The sequence below is a fragment of the Octodon degus genome, unplaced genomic scaffold, assembly GCF_000260255.1.
Source record: "Octodon degus isolate 3935 unplaced genomic scaffold, OctDeg1.0 scaffold00180, whole genome shotgun sequence".
NCBI classification, from domain to species: Eukaryota; Metazoa; Chordata; class Mammalia; order Rodentia; family Octodontidae; genus Octodon; species Octodon degus.
The window spans coordinates 2,781,340-2,804,276 of NW_004524756.1; the positions used below are offsets into that span (position 1 = coordinate 2,781,340).

Below are 22,937 nucleotides of genomic sequence, written 5' to 3' on the forward strand. Positions count from 1 at the left end.
CAGGGTTGGCATGGTACCAGAGATTGAACCTGGGTCCTTGCACTTGCCAGGCAGGCACTTAGACTGCTGAGCTACCTCCCCAGTGCCTTGTTTTAGTTTTTGAGACAAAATCTCCTTATGTAATCCAGGCTGATCTTGAACTCACTATGTAGCCCAGGATAACTTCAAACTTAAAAAGGTTGACCTGCCTCAAGCTCCTGAACGCTGGGATTATAGGTGTGTGCCCCTACATTTGGCTTCTATTTTTATTTTAAAGGAATAAAACTAATACCCAACCAAAACTTCATCCCTGTAGACCTTTGCTCTCTCTAGTTTCCCAAAGGTAACCAATATGTAGGAATTGGCATTGCCTGCAGGTTTTTTTCTTCTTTTATTACATATGGAAAAGATTCATAAACAATACAGAAGATTGTGCACTTTTAAACTTTACATAAACAGTATCATGCTGTGTGCATACTTCTGCAACTTGCTTCTTTCACTTAACCCAAGGTGTTTGAGATGCTAATTCATGCAAATTTAGTTTATGTGCTTTACCAGAAGTAATAAGCCAGAGTTTATCTGCTCCCCTATGATGTTTCTACATTTTTGCTGTAAATTTTTTTTTACTACAGTGAGGAATTGTTGTGTTTGTCTTCTGAGCACCTGGATGGGAATTTCTTTCAAGGAAGCTGGAGAAATTCTTAACTCATAGTGAAAGTGCAATTTCAGTTTTCCTGAATATTTGTAGGTTACTTCCTAAAGTCTTTGTATAAAGTTACACTCCTGGGTCAATATTTAGATTTCTTTTTCTCCATAGCTTTACAAACATGGGTATGATCCATTTTAAGTATTTTTCAACTAGCGAGGTGAAACTTTAGCTTTTCCTTCTTTTCTCTGTGTAAAATAGGAGGATGAATCTTAGTAGTTGAAACCAGCAGATACAATTATTTTTATTTCCTTTAGGACCTCTGGTACAAAGAATTGACATTCCTTGTATTCTTAGATTCATTACGTCACATCATAATTACTATATGTATAAATGTGGGTATATTTATTTATTTGTATTTTAGGGAAGGGTCAACAGGGTGATCAGGGTCTCCCTACTAGATCAGACTTGTAGTGATCTGCCTGTTTACAGCCTCCCAAAAGCTGGGATTACAGGCGCAGGCCACTATGCCCAGTCTTAATTGCTGTCTCAGCGCTCCCAAGGGACGGGGCCAGCACAGCAGGCCTGTGGATCAAACCCCTGGCCCCTGTGCCTGCTTGCAGGCGCTTTGATCTGCTGAGCTATTTGGCTGGCCCTTCAACTGTGAATTTATTTTAGCTGTTTGTTTATAAATACTGACATGGGTAGCTAGGAACTCTCAAATCTTCTACCTTTGCATCCCAGCATCTGGAATTGTAAGATGTTGATTATTTCCTTGTCTTTTAGAGCTTTATTCCATTTAATATTATGTTAGGATTCACCCATGCTTTTTCATGCAGTTGTAGTGTCTTCCTTTAACACTCTGTTCTGTGAATAAAACAGTTACATTAGTGAACTTTCCAGTTGAAGCAAATTGTTGACCACCCACAATTTACAGAAGGAAACAGTTTATTTGGCTCATGTATTCAGAAGGTCTGTCAAATCCATAAAAATGGTTGGCTTCAAATTTGTTCCTCTCCAGTTTAAAAATGCATAATATAAACAGCATGATGCCTTGGTTCCCACATAGGAGCATCACGGAAGAGGATATGGCAGAGCGAAGCTGTTTAGCTCATGGTGGAGAACAGGGGGCTTGCACGCAGAGTAAGGGGCCAAGAACCACATACAGTACTGAAGTGCGCACTTCTGCGCCCTACGCAGACGCACCCAGAAGTGTGCTCCACTCATCTCCTAGGTGACTCCCATGCAGATCAGGTTGACTGGAGCTAAGCTTAAGCTCTCAGCACTCTCAACAGCCTCCAGGTGGAAGCAATTTTACTAGTCCATAATTTTGTCTTTTTAGTTATTCTTGTCCACGCAAACCTTATTTAATGCAATAACAAGGCTTTCTCTTCATCAAACTTCTATAAATAGAATTGGTAGATTAGGATATATAAATTTTCAGGGCACTGATCTTTGAAAATTTCTATAAGATTCACCAATGAAACCGCTTGGATGCTGTGTTGCTCTTGCGTTTAGATTTTAGCAACTTTTCGGTTTCAACCTAGTATCAACGAGGTGGTCTGTTATCTCAACTCAATTTTGTTAGTTAACTTTCAGCAGTTTGTCCATTTGATATGTCATCTCGATTTTAATCTAATTCAAAAAATATTTTTAATATTCACATTTTTTTAAACTTCGTATCGTTAATATTATGCCTCCTTTATTATTCACCATATCAGGTCTCTGTTACTTAATGGTTACTTTCATTTTGTTGCACTTTGAAGAACAAGAGTTGAATTTTCTTAATTTATCTACATTTTCTATTTCACTCTCTTAATTATCTCCTTTTTAACTTTATTTGGATTTATTGTTGGTTTCTAATTTTTGTACATTAGATATTTACGCTTTCATTTTAGTTGTTATTTTCCGATATTTGTAGTTGAGGCTAAAATTTCCTCTCAGTGTTGTCCAAACTATTACTCTCAAATTTAGATGAAATTTTGATATTTTATTGGTCTTTAAGGATTTAAAGAGTTTTACCATTTATTTTTTGGCTAATAGGTTTTTAGCGAGGATTTTAATTTTCTTATTTCCAGCTTCTCTATTGTGTTATTGTTGCAGGCAACTGAGTTAGCTAGAAATATTATAGGCAGTCAGACAGGGCCAGGCCCTCGAAGGAGATAACACAGGAGACAAGATACCTTGCAACTCTGGGAGGGACAGATGCTCCTGCCATGGGCCAGTCCTAAAGACCAAAGATCAAACAAATGCCAACCTCCCTAAAGATTGACATCAGAGATTGATCATCACCTTGAGAGAGCCAGAAGAGTCATTAATCCAACTACTACTGGATGGTTACTTGATAAAGTCCTGTTCTACATTCATGCCTGCTTGATATGAGTCTCTCTTCACCATTTGGTTCTGAACTTAATCAGTTTTACCTGAGCAATGGTGCTTGTAATCTCATTGGTTGGCTATAGTTTTGTCCCACCTCATGCCCACCTAAGCAAGTTCCCATGTTCCCTACCACCTTAGACCCACCTCACCGCATGGTTTTACTCTATAAAAGTCCCTGGAAGAGACAGCTTCTCAGGAACAACCCGCTCGGGCCCCCTTCTGTCCCTCTCTTGGACAGGAGCTTTCTCTCCCTCAATAAATATATTCTGCTCATAACCTCTGTTTGTTTCTAAAATTCATTCTTTGGTTTTAGAGAACACGAACTTGTCCAGGTCAGGTCGAGAGATCATTTTTCCCCTATATTATTTGGAGATTCCTTGTATCATTTGGAGATCACCCACCTGGGATCAGTTTTTCTCCCTGTATGGTTATGACCAAAAAACATGATCTCTATGGCACCTCTTCATTGAAATATTTTGAGATTTCTTAAAAAATTCAAGCCTAAGGTCTCTTGTGCCAAGTCTTGCCTGTGTTTCCAGAGCAGAATGTCTTTTTTCCTTCTAGTTCTATTTTGGAAGAGGTGCATCCACCTAGGGAGACTGAACGGGAGAGATGAGAAGCTTTGTTCACGTGCAGGTGTTGTGTAGTGTAACTTTCAACAAACTGCAGATTGTACGCTCCTGAGATAAAACTGACTCACAAGAGGTCTGACTGGGATGTGCTCAGATGAATTCTCATGAGGATTGCTTCAGCATTATTATGTCAGGCTAGTGGGAAGTGAGGGCCCGGCTGGTAGAAACCCACCAGACTTTAATCAACTTTTTCATCTGTTGCAATCTACCTGATAAACTTGAACCACCACACGCGCTGAAAGCCGCAGCCAGGCCCTCTGTGGTGATCCTTGATAGCACTTGACTCCTTCTCTGTGCTACTTAGGAAAGCTAAGCCCCATCTGATTTTCACAAAAATATTGATCTTCCAATCAATGTTCATTATTGAAAAAGGTCAATAAAATGGCTATATCTCTAATAAAATCATTTTAATATTTTCAGTCAATAATCTGATTTAATCTGTGGCCTTTTATTTATTGAATTGTTTGGTTTCCTTATATAGTTATGCATATGTTGTATATATTCTGCATCTTACTGATTTCTTTTATTTGCAAAGTTAATGTGATCTCTTAGATATGGCTTATTTCTATTTTATAATGATATTTGATGTACAGAATAATTTTTGATTAATGTTAGAAATAACTGATACTTTCATATGGTTTAACTTTAAAAATATTTTTGATAATTTTTCAAAATATGTTCTCATTCTTTTTTCCTCCTTTCTTTTTCTTTGTTCTTTCTTTTTTCTTGATTGCCATTAAGATGTTGACAAAAATTAATAACTTTCCATAATCTGAGTTGATATCTATACTCTCTGATCCCCAAATAAAAGGTCCTAGTGAGACAGGTGATTCGAGCATGACAAAGCTGGTGGGAAGTACGTGTGACCTGTTAATTAAAAAATCTCAGGACACACGGCAGAACACTTTCCAAAGCCCTGCATGGACTTCTCATGAGAACTCTCCAGTTCACTCAGGATGGCCTCGACTTGCTGTCAGCCTGAGACATGGCTGACATAACGTGGGCTTCCACACTGAATTTTAGCCACTGTTTTCCATCTGGCATGGTGGGTCACCCTCATGCTGTAGAGTGTACTGACTTTCCTACTTTTATTTGAACTGCAGGAGACTCTAACACCCTAAGCCCCAGCACTTGGAAATATAACTTAGATCATTTTTTATTTTTATGTTTTGTTTTCTAAACTTTGGGTATAGTTGTGTTAATTTCAGTTTCATTTCTATCAAAGAGTAATACCATATTTCTGTAATAAGCTAACATACTTCTTTTTAAATATTCTGCCAAGAGCTCCTTACTATTTTCAAGTCAACATTCTTCCTTCCTAACCTGATTTTCTCCTGTTCTTTGTCTCCAAATCTCTGCTGTTTTTATTCCTAATAATTGTAGTTTTGTACATTAGGTATCAACATTCCACTGTGAAAGAGAATGAGTTTGTGCCCTTTTTCTTGCCTCTAATTCACTCCTTTCACGTTCCCAGCAGAGTTATAGCATAGTTTTATCTTTATTATTGGGAGTTAAGGATGATAAAAATATTCAATGTTGTTACAGACAATGGGTGAGCCATTTCAAGGTGCAGAAATAAAAATGCAATCACAGATCAGGCAGCAAAGAAAATTAACAGATACTGTTTAAGGACAGAAAAGAACATTAACAGATTCTAACTCTTTAATATAATTAATTATGAGCATGATTACAGATGAGGGGAAAGAATAAAGCACATGTATCTTAAGAAAGTACAATTTGAAGCAGAGAGGATATAAAAAATAATGATTTTAAATGTCCCGACTCATGCTCACCTTGCAGGACTAATAAACAATTGAGCACCGAAGGTGAGTGCTACTGAGAGAGAAAACGAAGCTCGGATGTGTTGTCAGTTCCTACATATTCTCTACAGCTTGAGTCAGAAAAATTTTTGTGTGAAAAGGCACATAGTAACAATTTTCCACTTTGTGGGCCACTCTGTCTGACTTGCATCTGTTGAATAGAAATGTTGTCATGTGAAATCAGCACACACAATAAATAAGTGGACACAGCTACGTTGTAATAAAACTTTACTTGCAAAAATCCTTTCCATACGGCATTGCAATTTCTTTGTATTACTTTATTCCAATTGTGGTCCAGAAAATAATAGTGAGTTGGCAAATGTGACCAGAAAGCCTAAAATATTTATTATGTCAACTTGTTTACAAAAATGAGCAAGGCACTTTTCCCTTTTGTTGTTCTTTGAAATAACTTCTCTAAGAAAAGGATATCAAGAAAACCTCTTCAGGTAACTATTTGGGATTGCAAATGAGGATAAATGTAGCATTCAGACAAAATCATAAAATAATCATTTGGAAACTTAAAAAGAATGCCCTTGACTCTGAGTGAGTCAAAACAGGTCTTATCTGTTTTACAGGTAAAAGAGCCTGTGAAGTTTCATGAAAAAAACCAATCCCATTCCTAGAGAAGTTATTTCATAGATTTGCAAGCTCTAGCCATTTTTCCCGTGTTGGTAACTATGTGTGGCTAATGAGTATCATGGAGAGCAATCTGTTTCTAGAAGTTTCAGTGATGAGCCATCCACATGCAAATCTATCATCCCTGTGAAGTGGGGCTTTGGATGCGCTGTGAGACGCCATGTAGGCAAAGGGAACTAAAGAAGATTTTCAGGGTCTGTGGCCAATCGGCATCTCCTGGGAGCTAAAGAAGGGGTTGATCTCTAGGACACTGTGTGTATCCCTGATCTCTGAGGATTCTTTTTGCTTCATGAGGATTTTGGCAAGCATGGCCGAGGGCATGGCTCTGGTTGTTCTGGGGTGGTGTCTTTATAGCTTCCAATGGATGAGAAATGGTAATCCTAGTTCAATTTAGAAATATCCCAGGTTATGTTGCATTCCAACAGGAATAGAGCCAGAGAGTTTTTTTGTTTAACAAGCCTTGGATCACATGTCCATATTTATAATTGTAAGATGGAAATTTTTTCTACCAAATGATAAATACCACAATATATCCTATTTCACCCATGAGATGCTTTGGGGCACTTGGACTATTCCTTGTGTACAGCAAACCCTAAATAAATATTGAGGGACAATCTTGTTTGTTTGACTAAAACACTTACATTAAGTCCAAAAGCAGGAGAAATATAAATTCATTTGCTTTGAATTCATTTTTATGACACATATACTTGAAGACTATTCAGTTACTTAGTTTGTAAGTTTCTGAGTGGTAACTGATTTTTAACACTACAAGTAACTCAATGTTTTCTTTGTAACCAGTAGTTTTTGAAAATTTCTGTGATTAGAAGAGATATATTTGTGTCTTAGCAGTTGTGCAGTTTTGAAGACATTATGAATGTGACCCTTATCTGATAGTATCTTTATTTTCCATTAGTCTAATGTGAATTTTTTTTCTTCACAAATTTATTTTTTAAATACTACAAAAGGAAGAGAGTGTTAGTTAATACTAAAAGGCAAGAGATTTATATGGTCTGAAGAGAAACCAGTGCATTGTTAGTTAACATTGATGAAACATTTTTTTTAGAATTTAGCTGACTTCATGTCTGAATGGAGCCTTAGCTTCAACTTATTAATCTAGGCCATTTATAATAAAATTTAAAATCCAAGTGTGACACTGTGTAGAAAGAGACAGAAAGTTGCTTGCTGGGAAGCATAGGGAGTCTACTTTTAGCTCGTATTTCTTCAGAGCCAAGATGTTACCCTTTGGCGAAGCAAGAACCTTTCCTCTCCCTTCTCTCATTCTTAATCAGGAGAATTGTGTGAGTAGCAGGGCATGTAGGGAGCCCAAAGACAACTTTATTTGGCTTCTTTTTTTTTTTTTTAGGAATTCCAAAGAATTGAGGAAAACTTCCCTTTTTTATTTTATGAAAGCTGTAACTCCTGAGAAAGTTACTAACTTTGGTTTTGTGGAAGCTCCAACTTATTAAATTCAAAGCAATTTATACAGACTTTAGGCAGATGATGTGAAAAGAAAATGATGTGGCTTTTGGTATGTGGGTGGTTAGGCATTAGTGTAAGTTCTGGAGGTGCTAATCTAATGGAAAAGTTGACATTGTTCTTGGCACTTTTCCAATGGCTGGTTCTCTCTTAAGTCATCCTGATGCCCCCTTCTTCCACTGTCACTCATACCCTGGTCTTTCTTTTACGCAAGTCTTTTGTTGTTCGTGTTCATAACTTCAGAATCATACTTAGCGGTGTGTATAAATGGAGCTCCCAGGTCAGTGAGAACATCCAACTGTCCTCATTCAATTCAAGATCATACACAAACACAACCAAAAACGATACTAAGATTTCTTTTCTTTTAGCATTTAATTTTTAGACACTTGGGAAAGATAGAAGTTTAAAAGTATTTTGTCCTTTTGGCTATTTCGAAGTAAATAGTTTAACTGTAGCTTAAACTTTTATCACCCTTTATTTTTACTTTTTATAATCTTTAAAAAAATTTTTAGGTTCATCTTGAGAGTATAATTCTAAGTGAAATAAATCATGTACAGAAACTTACAGATCATGAATTTATCTTACATGAGAACCCCTCAATAAATAATTTAAATAGTAAAATTAAAGAGATGATAGGAAACAGGAAGGTGGAGCTTGTGGTGAGGAGACAGGGACCTGGGAGGAGTAGAAGAGAGCACGGAGGGAAGGGCGAGTAAAATGAACAAAATGTGGTATAGAAGTGCCAATTCCATAAGGTTAATGGGATTATTACATATTGCGAATGTATACGAATAAGAAATGTTACGTAGGTGGTGGCGTGCTTTTCTCGATGCACGTACATCACATTTTTAAGTTTTAAATTTTTGTTGTAAGTCAGATACACAAGTTTAAATACAACATGATATCTCACATCCAAGTGAGGCAAACAATAAATAAAATGTTAAAATGACAAGAAAAGAAGTGAGATGTATTGAAAAGAAGAGCCAGGCAGTGGAGATAGCTCAGTGGCATAAGCACCTACCTGGGAAGAGCAAGGTCCTGAGTTCCAACCCCAGTACAAAACAAACAAAAACAAAACAAAACAAACAAACAAAAAAAACAACAAAAGAAGAGTAAATGTTTAGTTGATTATCTTGCATATCTGTATCTGGTAATAGGAGCAACAAATTTGACAGTAACAGTGCATAATATACAACACCCATTGCGAGCATTCCATTCTTGTTCTGGAATTCCATGCCATTTTATTTGTCTTACATGGCTTTGTTTCTGTCTTTGTTATTTGTTCTAGTTTTTGTTTTTCCTCTTTAAAAATTAAAAAATTTAAGTAAAAAAATAAGCAAGTAGGCTAAGAATAAGACAATGAGAATGGTGAAAAATTTAAGAGTGTACATCCAGTGAAAATGCGATGTAGATTCCATGGCATGTAATATTTTCATTAAATGAATGCTTTGGCTTTTTTTTTTTTTGGCAGAACTGGGGATTGAACTCAGTTTGCCAGGGAAGCACTTATTCCACTGAGCCATCTCCCCAGTCCCTGTTTTCATTAAATGAGGTTGTTAGGTTCTCATGCATGAAATGTCTTTATTTTGCTTATTTTCCTTTTCTTTCCCCATCCTTCATGACTTCTCTTGTGAGCCACTTCCTTACTGTAAGAAATCCATGTACACCTTGTATCCATCCTTGTTATTTTTTCATTTGTTCCTAAGATTTTATTTTTAATTGACCCATATTAGCATGAAATTGTACACATTAATGGGGTGTCACATTGTATTTTAATAAAATACTATATTAAGTTTAAATCAGGTTAACATGTCTTAACTTCTCAAACAACTAACATTTCTTCTTAGTAACAAATTTCAAAATCCTTTCAGCTCTTTGAAATGTATAATACATTATTGTTATTTATAGTCACTGTATTGTGCAACAGCACACCAGAACTTCTTGAACCTATTCTAGTGTAACTTAGTACCATTGATCTTAGTGAATGTGAAATTTGTAATTATAACAATAGCTCACACATCCAGAAAAGAATGATGCCTTCTACAACTATTTTTCTGTGTATTTCTTTTTAAGCTTTTTGGACCCCATATCTTGCAAGTAATTATAACCACTCTTAATTGTGAAATTATAACTTTTGGTAATGTATGGAAGGACATGCACATGAAGAATATGTATCTTCTGCCTTGCTCAGGAAATCATCTAGTGCTGATGCATATCAGAAAATGACTATTTTGTGGAGTCACCATGACTTTTGAATTTGTCACACTTAGTTGATGATTTTAAATACCAGTCAACTAGGGGTCATAAGAAATAATTTTATCTTTTAGACTTGAGCAAGGCTTACAGTTCTCATAATGTGTAGCAGCACTGCTGGAGTGCAAAATCTTTCTGGCTTTGTAAATCTTAGCTTTGACTGTGTTGCTAGGAAACTCAAACAAAAAATATAAAAATAAACATGTTACAAATTACAAAATGCAAATTTTGTTGATATAAACAATGCAACTTTGAGTTGCTTTCTCTTGTCAAAACAGTTGTGCATGAAACATTTTTTGTGCGTTAGTCAAAGCAAAAAGTAACTCCTTAAAATGAAGTAATCATTTCCTGTTTCACTTTTAATTTTCTTTGCAGTTAAGAGCTTTTGTCCCTCCCTGGGAATTGCTTTAAATCTCTAGGAAGGTCTGCTGCAGATTTCCGTCTTCTGGATTGGTTAAGGTCTCTTTTAAGTGTATGCTTCTTTGTTCTCAGAGAAGCTGAGGTCAGTTGAGCAACATGCTGCTACTGTTAAAAAAAAAAAAAAAAAAAAAAAAAAAAAAAAAAAAAAAAAAAAAAAAAAAAAAAACGAAAAAAAAAAAACCGCTGAGTAATGCTGGAGCCCTCTCATGTGGCTGATGCAAACCTGGAGAATTTGCATCATCATGTAGCTGGAGTAAGTTGGTGTGACAGGCAGGAGTTTAAATACAAGCCCATGAGGAAGCTGAGCTGGTTTGTAATGATAGGGCAGCAGCCGCTGCCGCAGCCACAGGAACGGGACAAGGAGGTGGGAACCAGCGCACCAAGCACGCACAGGTGTTTCTGAGGCGTAATTAGAGAGCTGTGGCGGCTAAACTATACCTTTGAGTTTTTACCTGTGAACACAGTAGCGCTGAGACACTGAAAGCAAAGAGGAAGAGAGACCCATCAGTCACACTAAAGAGACATTCAAGTTGAAAGTTTTGCGCTTTTTTTTCTTCCTGTTTTATTTTCCACCCCGTGTGTCAGAACCATGGTCAGAAAGCCTGTTGTGGCCACCATCTCCAAAGGAGGTTACCTGCAGGGAAATGCCCAGGGCAGGCTGCCTTCCAGGGGTGGCAAGGAGCCCCCAGCGGGGCAAGAGAGAGTGGTGCTCAAGAAGAAAATCACTCTGCTGAGGGGAATCTCCATCATCATCGGGACCATCATCGGAGCAGGGATTTTCATCTCTCCCAAGGGCGTGCTGCAGAACACCGGCAGCGTGGGCATGTCTCTGACAGTCTGGACCGTCTGTGGGATCCTGTCACTGTTTGGTGAGTGTAGCTCTTCTCAGGACTTGTGCAGAGCTGTGGAGCTGGGAAGTTTCTTTTCTGTGAAAGCAAAGGGTAAATGTTTGAGAAGCAGACGAATGGCAAAGATGCCACAAAGTTTTTGTTTAGTTATGCGAACTATGAGAACACAGCGTCTACTGTTGGCACGCTCCTGAATTCTTTCAGATTGCTCTGTGCAGGCTCTCCTCTCTCTCCCGGAATCAACGCAGACTCTGTTCTGCACTTTTCCCTGTGGTGATGAGAGCAAAGACTAACTTTGATGGCTGAGAAAATGTAAGCTAAACTTTCTGTCCTGGGCGGTGGTGTTCAGCTAGGGGCGTTCGGGGCATTCTGGCAGCTGGCAGCAGAGTGAAACACCTGTGAAGTGAAACTGGTGTGGCCTATTTAGGTGTGGAACTGAGCACTCAGCAGAAGTGTTTCCCACTTTTCATTAGCAAGACAAATGGTGGCAGTCTTCTCTTTTGTAATTTCTCAGGCTTGTCAGCTCCTAATGGTATTTTAAAAGTCCTTGACTGACTTGGAAGGATAGGTCATGGACATAACTCCATCTTAATCATAAGTGGGAATATTGCAATGGCCCAAGAATACATCAAGGTTTTGTTTGCATTTTTTTCTTGAGACCTATAAACTTCTGCACTATACGTTTTAAAACTTCAGTTGAGTGTTAGTTTTTTTATACTTGCTCAGGTCTGTTTTCTTCATTTCTATTTCACTTGGTCTCCAGGGAAACATAACTTGTCCAACTGTTCACTAAGTGAATTGGAAAATATTTGATAGAAGAAGTGTGATCATTGTGCTTTCTTCAAAATGCACATCTCTTCTATTGATTTGAGGATTAGTAGTGATAAGTAAACAAATGTCCTCTCATCAGGTGGGTAAATTCCTAGAAAGCTACCTGAGTTAATTCTAAAGGTGGCACAAACTAGTAAATTGTCCAAAAATTCTTTTTTAAAGTTTGATTTATGATATGGAGTAAATGCCTAAGATAATTTTACTCTTCTCTGGAACAAAGTCTGTTTTGATTCCAAATGATACTACCTCTAAGGTTTCTAACATGCTGTCCCAGCTCTGCAGTCAAGCACAGTGCTTATTGTTAGTCCTATGTGCACCAGTTCATTCATTCTTCCTGGTCAGATGTCATGATGTTTTAATTCACTGGTTGGGTATTATTTAGAGAACTTAAATTTTATTTTTAGGAAGAAGGTATTTTAAATAAAACTAGTTGCAATGAAGTTTCAGTAGAGAAAGATCTATTGAGGAATTATTGGTAGGTTCAAAAAGTTTGTAGGCAGATACGGTGGTTCATGCTTATAAATCCAGCACTTGGGAAGCTGAGGCAGGAAGAGTTTTTTGTGTTATTTATGTAAATAGCTTGTACTTCATAAAATGTTGAGTTACCTTTGTATCCCACTGCTCTTCTAGTGCTGCTCCTGTGTTTAGAGAACAGAGTAATATTCTTATGAAGGACTCTGATAGAACTCTCAGTCACTACTAATATAAAAATGCTTCTAGTTTATTCATGTATAGAAAAAGGGAAATGTAATTGTCGCTTTATAAGTGACATTGTATATCCTCAGCCTTTAACCTTCCTGTAGCACTCGGTATATTTAGAAAGAAAAATTCAGTCAGAAAAACTACAATGAGTTTATTGGACTTTACATACTTATGTAGATGTAGCTCCCGCTATGTGATTCATTTTTTGCACACAATTAAAGATGTAATAAAAAATAATTGTACACATTATTTCAGATACAATAAAAATAAATTATAATGAGTACTAAACTGAAGTGATGTTGACTTGTATGATGAAAATATACTTATTCATAAGTACATTATTTTATGCAGAAGCTAAAAAAGAACAAAAGAGCTAAGAGGAATATAGCTTAGGTTACACTGGAGTTAATGTTTCTGATTACTAATTAAAGGGAATGTGTTCATATATTAATCAGCTTATCAATACATTTGCATTCCATTTTTTGATTAAGTTACTAGTAGCTTTTTTTTTTTAAGCTCAGCTTTCATTGGAAATAAGGAAGAGAATAGCTCCTGGATTTCCAGGAGTGGTCCCATATGGGGAGGTTGCATAGCCTCTCAACTAAGAGTTATGTACAGGCAAGTTGGGTACAGGGATTGCTTAAACATTTGGTGTTCCTGTATCATAGGTGGCACTGTGGATTTAAAATGATCAGTTGGGACTTTTTAACTCAGTTCTAAAACATGTAGGGTTCATAGGAAACAGAGATCTCAGGAGGAGCTTGATAATTAGCATTATAATTTCCTCAAAATTCAGGATCTTATAGGGCCAGGCTGCACCTCCATTGAGGATGTGAGTTGGAGGGGCTGCACCTCCTTTTGGTAGGCAGTGTGCCACATTTATGCTGCTTGAGAAAATGCATTCTTTGTCCAAAGTCTTCATGCACTGTCTATTCTTAATTTTAGTTAGTATGGCTGGGGGCTGAGGATATAGCTCAGTGACACCATATCCACTTGGGAAGTACAAGGTTATGAGTTTGATTCCTGGTACCCCCCAAAAAAATCTTTTCTTTTTTTTATATTTAGGGAAGGATCTGCAGGGTGTTCAGGGTCTCACTACTAGATTGGACTTGTAGTGATCTACCTGTTTATAGCCTCCCAAGAGCTGAGATTACCGGCGCCTGCCACCATGCCCAGTCTCAATTGCCATCTCAGCATGCTCCAGGGGCAGGGCTGGCATGGCAGGCTCAGAGATCGAACCCTTGGCCCCTGAGCCTGCTTGCAGGTGCTTTAATCCTCTGAGCTATTTGGCCGGCCTGAAAAAATCTTGATTAGTATGGCTGGCTGGTCATTCCACTCTATCTCAGGCCCTTCTACTAGTAGCTGGCTTTCTCATCAGCTAACTAAATCAACTATTTTCTACATTTCCTCTTTTTGAAGAAATAGCCATTACTGTTACAAAAGGAGCACACACAAAGACTGAATATAGCTGCTTCATGCTGAAAGGGTTGATGTAGTAGAAACAGTGGCCAGGAACTTCTCCAGAGACTAATTTGAGAGTCCTTGGATAACAGTCATGTTGGTGTTTAGCACCGATGGGTTTTCTTTAGAGGACTGATCTAGTGGACCCCAGTGAAAGGAGTCTACCGTATTCACTGCTATTCCATCTGAATGCCCATTTGGATTTTGACAGCCTCTAGCCAAAAAGAAACAAATTTTGCCAAGAGATTAAGGATGCATGGCCCCAACATAAGAATCAGAATGAGCAGACAAGATGCAGAAGGAGCCAGAGTTAGCTACTAGTTTTAAGGGACGGGAATAGGGATTGTAATGAGTTGGGTCCTACATCTGCCTTTCTATGGAAGTGACTGATATGTCTGATATTTATTTTAGTGCTTTAAGATCTTTTTTGATTTGATGTGAATTATTGATCCAGAGACAGTAAGTTTTATTTATTAGTGCACAAGTCCCGTTAGTTATAATTGTAAGAAGGTGGAGAGTTCTGTGGTTTTGAAGCACATTTTTAGCTGTGAATTCAAAGACTCTTCTTCAGCTTCTATAGTAGTTACTCTGACTTTCTAGTCTCATTGAAATAGAATAGTGATTAACTACATGTGTAGCTGGGGACTGTCACCAGAGGTCAGTGTACTGATTTGATCTCCTTTTTTATGCCTGGCCTATGTTACTATTATTTATATACATCTTTGGTTATACTTTTCTGGTGGATACTTAAGACCAAATTAAAGTGAGACTTGTGGTCCTCAAAATTAACCTCTCGCTGTACATATCAAGGCCAGTTAAGGCTCTTCAGAGGTTACTTTTGGAACCATGTAGAGAGCATTTTAGCTCTTCAGACACTGTCATTTGATAGGATGAGTCTTCCTTGACCATGTGGCCTACCATGGAAGCCTGGGAGATATTTCTTTCTTTATCGACCCTCCTTTGAACACAACATCGAACACTAGCTGACTCCTTTTCTCAGAGGTCTGACAATCTTCCTGCCCAGGAGGATCTGTGACTCACTGGAGTTGTGGGATCTTATAGAAAGGTTCTCCTAACATGTTAGGTCTTTGGTAACTTTAGCAGGACTGGGCCAGAAACGTTGGCTGTGTCCTTATCTCGGTCATCTTTTTTTTTTTTTTTTTTTTTTTAAGCTTTGGTCTCCAAACTTCAGTTGAATACCTAGAGATTAATTACCTAAGAATTACAATAGGAGTACTAGGTTGAACTATCTTTTCTAGATATCAAGCATCTTGATATATAAAGGATATCCAGAGAGCTATTGTTTTGTTTTTTTTTTGCCAATTATAGTCATCTTAGAAGTCAAATTCTTGTAGAATGTTAACAGATAAAAATTATAAAGTTTTACAGAGGAAATTTGAGGTCAAGAACAACATATCATTTTATCATGACAAGAATTGTAACACTATTTTATGAGAACCATTAGGTTTTGCTATTACTTCTGAAACACATTTAAATCTCCATTTTAGTAGAAAATCTCTTTTTAGTCAGTTACCTTTAATTGCAAATATTAAATGATATAATGAAACCTTTACCTAATTTATTATTTTTAACCATAGTCTTTTACTAGAGTAACATTTAAGTAGAATGCACTTGTTTACCGATGTATTTTTCAAATGGGAAACTTGTCCAGTTTTTCCCAGAGTCCTATCAGTAACAGCCCAACAATTATTAAATAAATTCTTATAATGTATTTGAGTTAGGTATAATTTAAAAAGTTGAGTTTTTTGTATCTAAAACAATGAAGTTTTCTTATTAAGGGACGTTCCAGTTAAATTTACAAAGCTAGATTAAAGGGCAGATAATTTATAGTGTATTAAAATAATTTCCTATGTTTTCTACTGTTATGTTTTTGGTTATTTAAACTGAGCTTTAAATGTTCAAGAGTATTTAAGTTTTGGCTTGAAAATGTTTTGAATAATTGGTTTCTGATTAGTTAAATTAACAACTATTATTTTAGTTTATGATACAACCTGTATATCTGGGACTAGAGATACATCTGAAAACAAGATATGCTGTGAATCTAAGCTTTAAAATTAAATTTATAAAATTAAAATAACATAGGCTTAGCACATTCAAAGTAACTAATACGAGATCTCTTATACAGTATACCTCTAGGCCTTAGCATAATTAGGCTTCTCTTTAAACTTGGTCTTGCCATTTACAACTTGATGAACACTTACTGACTTTGATGAAACAAATGTGGTATTTTTATCTAAATGAGTTACACTTACATATTGGATAAATGATCATAAACACCATTTCTTATGTATAGTAGCTCTAAAGATGTCCTTTAATTCTTTTTGGTTTTCTGACAGAAGATCTCACTATCTCTTTCCAACGGGCACAAGCTCACGACGATCTTCCTGCCGCAGCCTCTCAAGTGCTGGGTCACAGGCATGGCCATCCATGCCCAGCAAATGTGCTTTGATTCTTGACAGTGCAGTTATATACTCACTTTAAAACCTGTTAAAGGAGTCTAAGTTTTGCCTTAAGAGTAAAATCTAAGTAAATATTTATAAACTTCTCTTTATAGCTGTGATAATTACTATTGTTAACTATATGGTATATGCTACATATTTATGTTGCCCAAGTGCACATGTTGTCAAAGATGCAAAAATGAAAAATCCATGTTGTTGTACTTGTGACTTCCAGGGTAAAGTAGAGTTATTTATGGTGATAAGCTCTTTCAGGCCCAAGCACCTGGCTTTCCCTTACTTGTTTTCTAGCTGCTGGTAATGAAATATACAAGCTAAGCCAGTGGGAGGCAGCCAGCTGGGTGGGGAAGGTACTTTCTCAAGTGTATGCTTGTGTAATTGTGTAAAATTGTGGTGCAACAATTAGAGGAACCCAACACTGTGCATTCCAAACAGTGCCATGGTGATGACTAATAGCTTTTGGTTCCCTACTCTAACCCTAATGGAAAGAAGAACAAAATATATGGGAAAACACTTCTCTTTTATTAAGCTCAGGAACTATGGGACAGAGTCAGGAATCTATATACAAGGTGGTTTACAGTGTGACTTAAGACTTTTTTTTCACTTCACAATGATTAATAATAATTCAGTAAATTACATAAGATATTCAACACTTTACTATAAAACAAACTTGTTATTAAATTTGCCTAATTACAAGCAAATGTAAGTGTTTAGCATGCTTAAGGTAGGCTAGGCTATGTTATGATATGCAACAATTTAGACATATTAAGGGGCTGATAATGTCTTTAATTTATGATGGTGCTTTTGAAATGTAATCCCTCTTTAAGTGAAGAAGCACATTTATTTGATTTATCACTTAAAAAAAAAGCCAGGGTCAATACACAGATTTTTATACCCTGTTTTGAACTTTTTCATCTGTGTAAAATGGTTATAGCACTTGAGATCCTTAAATGAAAATCTCATTCTCCAGAACTCAATTTAAACCTAGGGTGGCCATCCTGAAGCTTCTGCAGATCATACTGAGGTTGGTATTGATTGTCTGACCATAAATTCTGAGGTACTTAAGACCCATTCCAATAGCATTTTATATTGGATCCTTTTCTGGACAGCCTACCAATGTGCTGAATGTTTCCCAGTAGAAAATGAATTGTGACTAATTATAATTAGTTAGAGTAGAAGAAATGTATCACTGGTTTGAACATATAGTTCTGCACACTAGTTACTTTAGATTCATCTGTAGGAATTTAAAAACTCCAAGGCTTTTTATTCCTACTTTGGAGAGTTTGGATCCTTTTGCTAGGTGAGTCTATAGTACTGTCTTAGAATGTTTTACCTTTGAATGTATGTTTGTACGTATGTATGTATGTATGTGCATATGTATCTAGTATAGGGTCTACAGGGTTTCACTACGATGATCAGACTTGTAGCGATCCTCCTGTTTTCAGCCTCCCAAGCAATAGGATTAAGGCGCGCACCACCATGCCCAGTCTCTATCACCTCTCAGCGCCTTGAGGGTGGAGTCAGCATGGCGCACCAGGGATTGAACCCTGGCCGCTGAGCTCTTCCTAAGCAGGTGCTTTAGTCTGCTGAGCTATCTGGCTGACCCTTACCTTTGAAGGTTTTAAGATGAAAAATCTAAGCAGTTCATATATAATACTAGTTTTAGGAATCAGGTAAGTATTACTAAGATCTCCCTGAGTATCCAAATTATATATAGGTTGAATAATTCTGTATGAAACATTACGGACTAGTAATAACTTTCCATACATGAATCTTATGTAGCTTGGTCTAAAATTGTGTGTTGTATTTCAGCATTTAATAGTATAGAACTTTTATATGATATTAACTTTATTTTTCATTTTCTTGATTATTAATTGATTAAATTTATGAGTATTGCTGTCTTTCATGTGATTCTTGCTCTGTGTGAAGCCCAGCCCTAGATTTGGCAATCCTTGTATTCATGTCCACAGCTCCTTGAGGAGGTAAAAATTGAAATCTTTATAGTTCTTTGAAGGTTATGTAGAATTTGCCCAATTCCATGTGAAGTCTGTTGCTACAGTTAAAAATGTAGTTTTATACCTGACGTGTATTCAGGCATCTTTTTTTTTAAAGCATAGTATCCATTGTACCCTTGTAGAAAACAGGATAATAGTTCAGAATCCATTTTGCTGACAAAATGTATATACAAATTCAGTGAAGCCTTTCATGGCATATGGCCCATACATTTTTGAACTTATTTTGATTTGCCAGAGAAATATTTTTAAAGAGTCCTCAACTGAATAAGTTCAGTTTGGGATAATTATTTGTTTAGATATGAGTTTGTGTTGTGCAAAATCAGGTCAGTATTATTGGTCCCCCTTTTCTCTTTTTCCCTTTGTTTCCTGGTTTCTAATACAAACATCTGAGACATTTAATAGTGCTTTAAGAGTTGGCCAAATAGATCAGCAGACTAAAGTGCCTGCTTAGGCAGACACAGGGGCTGGGGGTTTGATCCCTGGGCCTGCTGTGCTGGCTCCAACCCCTGGGAGTGCACTGAGCTGGCGATTGAGACTGTGTTTGGTGGCACATGCCTGTAATCTCAGCACTTGGGAGGCTATAAACAGGTGGATCACTAGGAGTTCAATCTACTCAGTGAGACCCTGTACACCCTGTGTTAGACACATTAAAAAAATAGTGTTTTAGAATTTTATGTTTTCCATTTCAAGTAAAATGGCATTGTTCAAGTAGAGTGAAGCAGGATTTAGGTGTAAGGAAATAGTGAAAGGAACTTGTGGGTCTCAACAACAGGTGATGGCTATTTTGAAATAAGGATGTAATTCAGACCAGAAGAAATAGTTGCACGTCATGTGACATAAACATTGTTGAGCCAAATCAATAAGGTTGCTTGATAGTATATTAAATTTATACCTTTCTATCACAATCATTTCACAGGAGCCTTGTCCTATGCTGAATTGGGAACATGCATTAAGAAATCTGGTGGTCATTACACGTATATTCTAGAAGTATTTGGCCCATTGTTAGCCTTTGTACGAGTCTGGGTGGAGCTGCTCATAATACGGTAAGAACGTAGATAGAAAATCTTCATTTCATTATTCTTCTGAATCTCCTTGAGTATTTGTAACCAATTAGAAATGTGCATGCCAAGTGACTCCATTATAAAGATGAATACTTTAGGATGTAAAATCTGTGATATGACACTCTTCCAAATTAAAATTCTATGTGTAATTTTCATCACTGACAGTGGTTCACCCACAATGCCAAACGTTTTAGGGTACTGCCTTTCTTGGATACCAAGTTGTTCTTTCTTCTTTCTTTCTTTCTTTCTTTCTTTCTTTCTTTCTTTCTTTCTTTCTTTCTTTCTTTCTTTTTCTTTCTTTCCTTCCTTCCTTCCTTCCTTCCTTCCTTCCTTCCTTCCTTCCTTCCTTCCTTCCTCCTTCCATCCTCCTTCCATCCTTCCCTCCCTCCCTCTTTCTTTCTTATGCCACCAACAGAACTTTCCAGGCAAGTGCTGTGCCCTGAGCTATACTCCCAGCCTTCTCTTTTATATTTTTAAGAAATATGCTTTCCTAAATTTATGACTAATTTTATTTAATGTACATTAAATGTCTCTTTTCAAAATTTTCTGGATTATGAAGCATGAAAATTACTTTGATAAATTGTATCTTTTGACTAACTGGACAAAAGTAATAATACTTATGATTAGAGTTTTCTCTTGTTGAGGATGACATCATTAAGTCATTTAACTTTACTTCTGTTTTCATGACTAAGGCATGTCTGAGTCTAACAGCCTGATAGGTCATCAAGTCTACTCGATCAAGGAAAAAACCCTAAGTTTACAGAGTATAAATGACTCACTTCCTCACACTGAATCAGTCAGGGAACAAGAGCTGTGAAAATCTTTTGATTTTATTGTTGTAAAAGGTTCCCCTTCCTGATCTTCTTGGCAATGGATAGTGCTAAGTCATTCTGAATAGTGATTCTCTTTCAATTTTGTGGGGAATTTATGATGTCACATGAGTACCTTAAGAATAGCACGGTCTCTAAGGTTAAATAGTTTCCTGATTTGTGACTTGCACCTTCTAGTTATAGAATATAATACAAATAACTAGGGAAACCTGCTCTGATTGTAACCTTATCAGGCATACATAACTGAGGACTTCGGTGAGCTTTGTTCTGTCATTTACAGAATGTGGCAAACACAGAGAAAATAAGTTGACACTAATCATGAGGTTTACAGTGAGTTTCTTTTTCCACAAAGCACTTGAGAATAGTATATATTTCATTGTTAGGTCTATTCTCATTTTAAACAATTCTGAGTTACTTAGAACTTGTTATAAGGAAATGACAAAAGAATGTTTTATTCCTTTTTAAAATTATCTCTACTTGGAATGTATCTTTTGTTCTTTTTTGATTATGTGAATCTTATATATGATTCAAAGGTCAATTAACATTTTTACTTTTTCTTCGTTAATTACCTTTCATGTCTAATTCTTCTGAAAAAGAATCAGTCTCTGCTTCTCATTCGACCTTAAACTTATGTTTTTATTTAATATTTTAGGTGTTTGTGTTCTATTTTCCTATGAAATGGAAGCATTTCAATGACATATGATTAGATTCTACATTTCTTGTAAGCTTTGTACTAGTGATGCTGTATTCTGGGCAAAATTCTTTTCCAATGAATGATTAAAAGTTTATATTATTTCAAATGCATCATATTCACCATTCAAATAAATGCACTAATTTAAGTAATTAAAGTGCTGGCCTGTCAGGCTCTTGAACTTTGGTCTTGGAGACTGTTGAACTTGAATCTGTCTTCATCCACATGTTTGTAACCTTGATGAACTGCTTGGCATTAGTGCAAACATAACCACTCCTTTTGCTATTGCACAGATTATGGTGCCCATTTGTTGATTTATTCGTTCCATGTACTGCCATCAAATGGTGAATAGAAAAATAAAGAAATCTAAATTTACACGAATCCCAAATTTTTCTGTCAAAAAGTTGATAATTCCTTGTTTCTTTAATTTTGAGGAAAATGCTTTAAGGGGTGTGTGTGTGTGTGTGTGTGTGTGTGTGTGTGTGTGTGAGGAGAAACTGCCAAGATAAATTCTAGAAGCTTTTAACTACACTTATATATTCCTTTTGACATATTGGACTCATATTGCTGGATTAATCTTTCAAATACCTGAAGGGAGACAAAATACCTGAGTATTTCTTTTTATTTTCTAAAATTTATTTATTTGGTACAGCATCTCACTACACAGCTTGGACTCATAGGGATTCTCCTGTCTCAGCCTCCCCAGCACTGTGATAGCAGGCGTGCACCACTATGTCTAGTTTTGGTGGCCAGCACAGCATGCCTGGGGTTCCCAGACTGGCACGGCATGGCAGGGCATGTGGTACCAAGGACTGAACCCAGGTTTCTTGCACTTCCAGGCAGGTGCTTGTACCACTGAGCTATCTCCCCAACCTCTAGATACCTAAATATTTTAATATTTCTCTTCTATTACTTATACCCATGATACCTAAATATTCCCATTAAAACTATACCATCAGATTAAGTCACTGTTGCCACATTTAATCTGTAAAGCACATTCAAAGAAAGAAAATTCCAGTAGTACATAGGTGGGATCATTAAATTGAACTCATTCATTCACCATATATTCAATATGTATTGAGCTTCTACTTCTTGGGAGACATTTAGTAAATGCTGGGAATAGAATCATGATTGAGATGGGCTTGCACAAGTCAGTGTCTAGCTAGAAGAAAGTTATCAATGAGGAAATCACATAAATGAATATAAATTTTTTCTTTGATGATGATCAGTGTAGAAAGGAAGCTAGGGCTCCATAACAGGATATTCTGGGACATGTTACCTGGTCAGAGCTAGAGAAGCACTTCTGGACCAAGGAAGATTGAACCAGGATCTAAAGAACTAAAAATAGTGAGTTGAAATCATAGGATTCTGATTATTCTAGTGGGAGTAAGCCACAGAAGACATAGAGCGGACTTACACCAGGTAGAATTTTGAATGAAAAGTGACGGATATTAATATATCCAGAGCATGTTTTGAAAATGATAAAGGACATGGCTAGATTTTAATTTGTACATAAAAAATTTCTGTAAATGATGGAGTATGGGAAAGAGTCTCATGTGGAGAAAAGAGAAAAAGATCTCTAGGAAAAGAAGAAAGGTAAGACATTTATCGTGCTATCTGGTACTAGCAGGCTGAAGTTGGAAACACATAGTGGTGATTGGGTTTTTGATCATCCAAGGATCAGGTAAGAGCACTAGGTACTCATGGGAAGAAACAGAAGCTGAAAGGGAAGCCAAACATCAGAGACTAGATGATTCCATGGACTTTCTTATGGAGGAAA

At 36.7% G+C, this 22,937-nt stretch overlaps 1 protein-coding gene across 1 annotated transcript in view; it reads left to right on the top strand.

Moving 5' to 3' along the window:
• Positions 1 to 10,549: 10,549 nt before the first annotated feature.
• The window catches only part of Slc7a11 (solute carrier family 7 member 11), an 80,224-nt gene continuing 67,836 nt past the window's right edge, over positions 10,550 to 22,937 (top strand). Inside the window, exons 1-2 of the mRNA XM_004643639.2 lie at positions 10,550 to 11,110; positions 19,492 to 19,618. Coding sequence (XP_004643696.1) covers positions 10,831 to 11,110; positions 19,492 to 19,618 — 407 coding nt within the window. The 5' untranslated portion in view covers positions 10,550 to 10,830. The remainder of the gene's footprint in view (positions 11,111 to 19,491; positions 19,619 to 22,937) is intronic.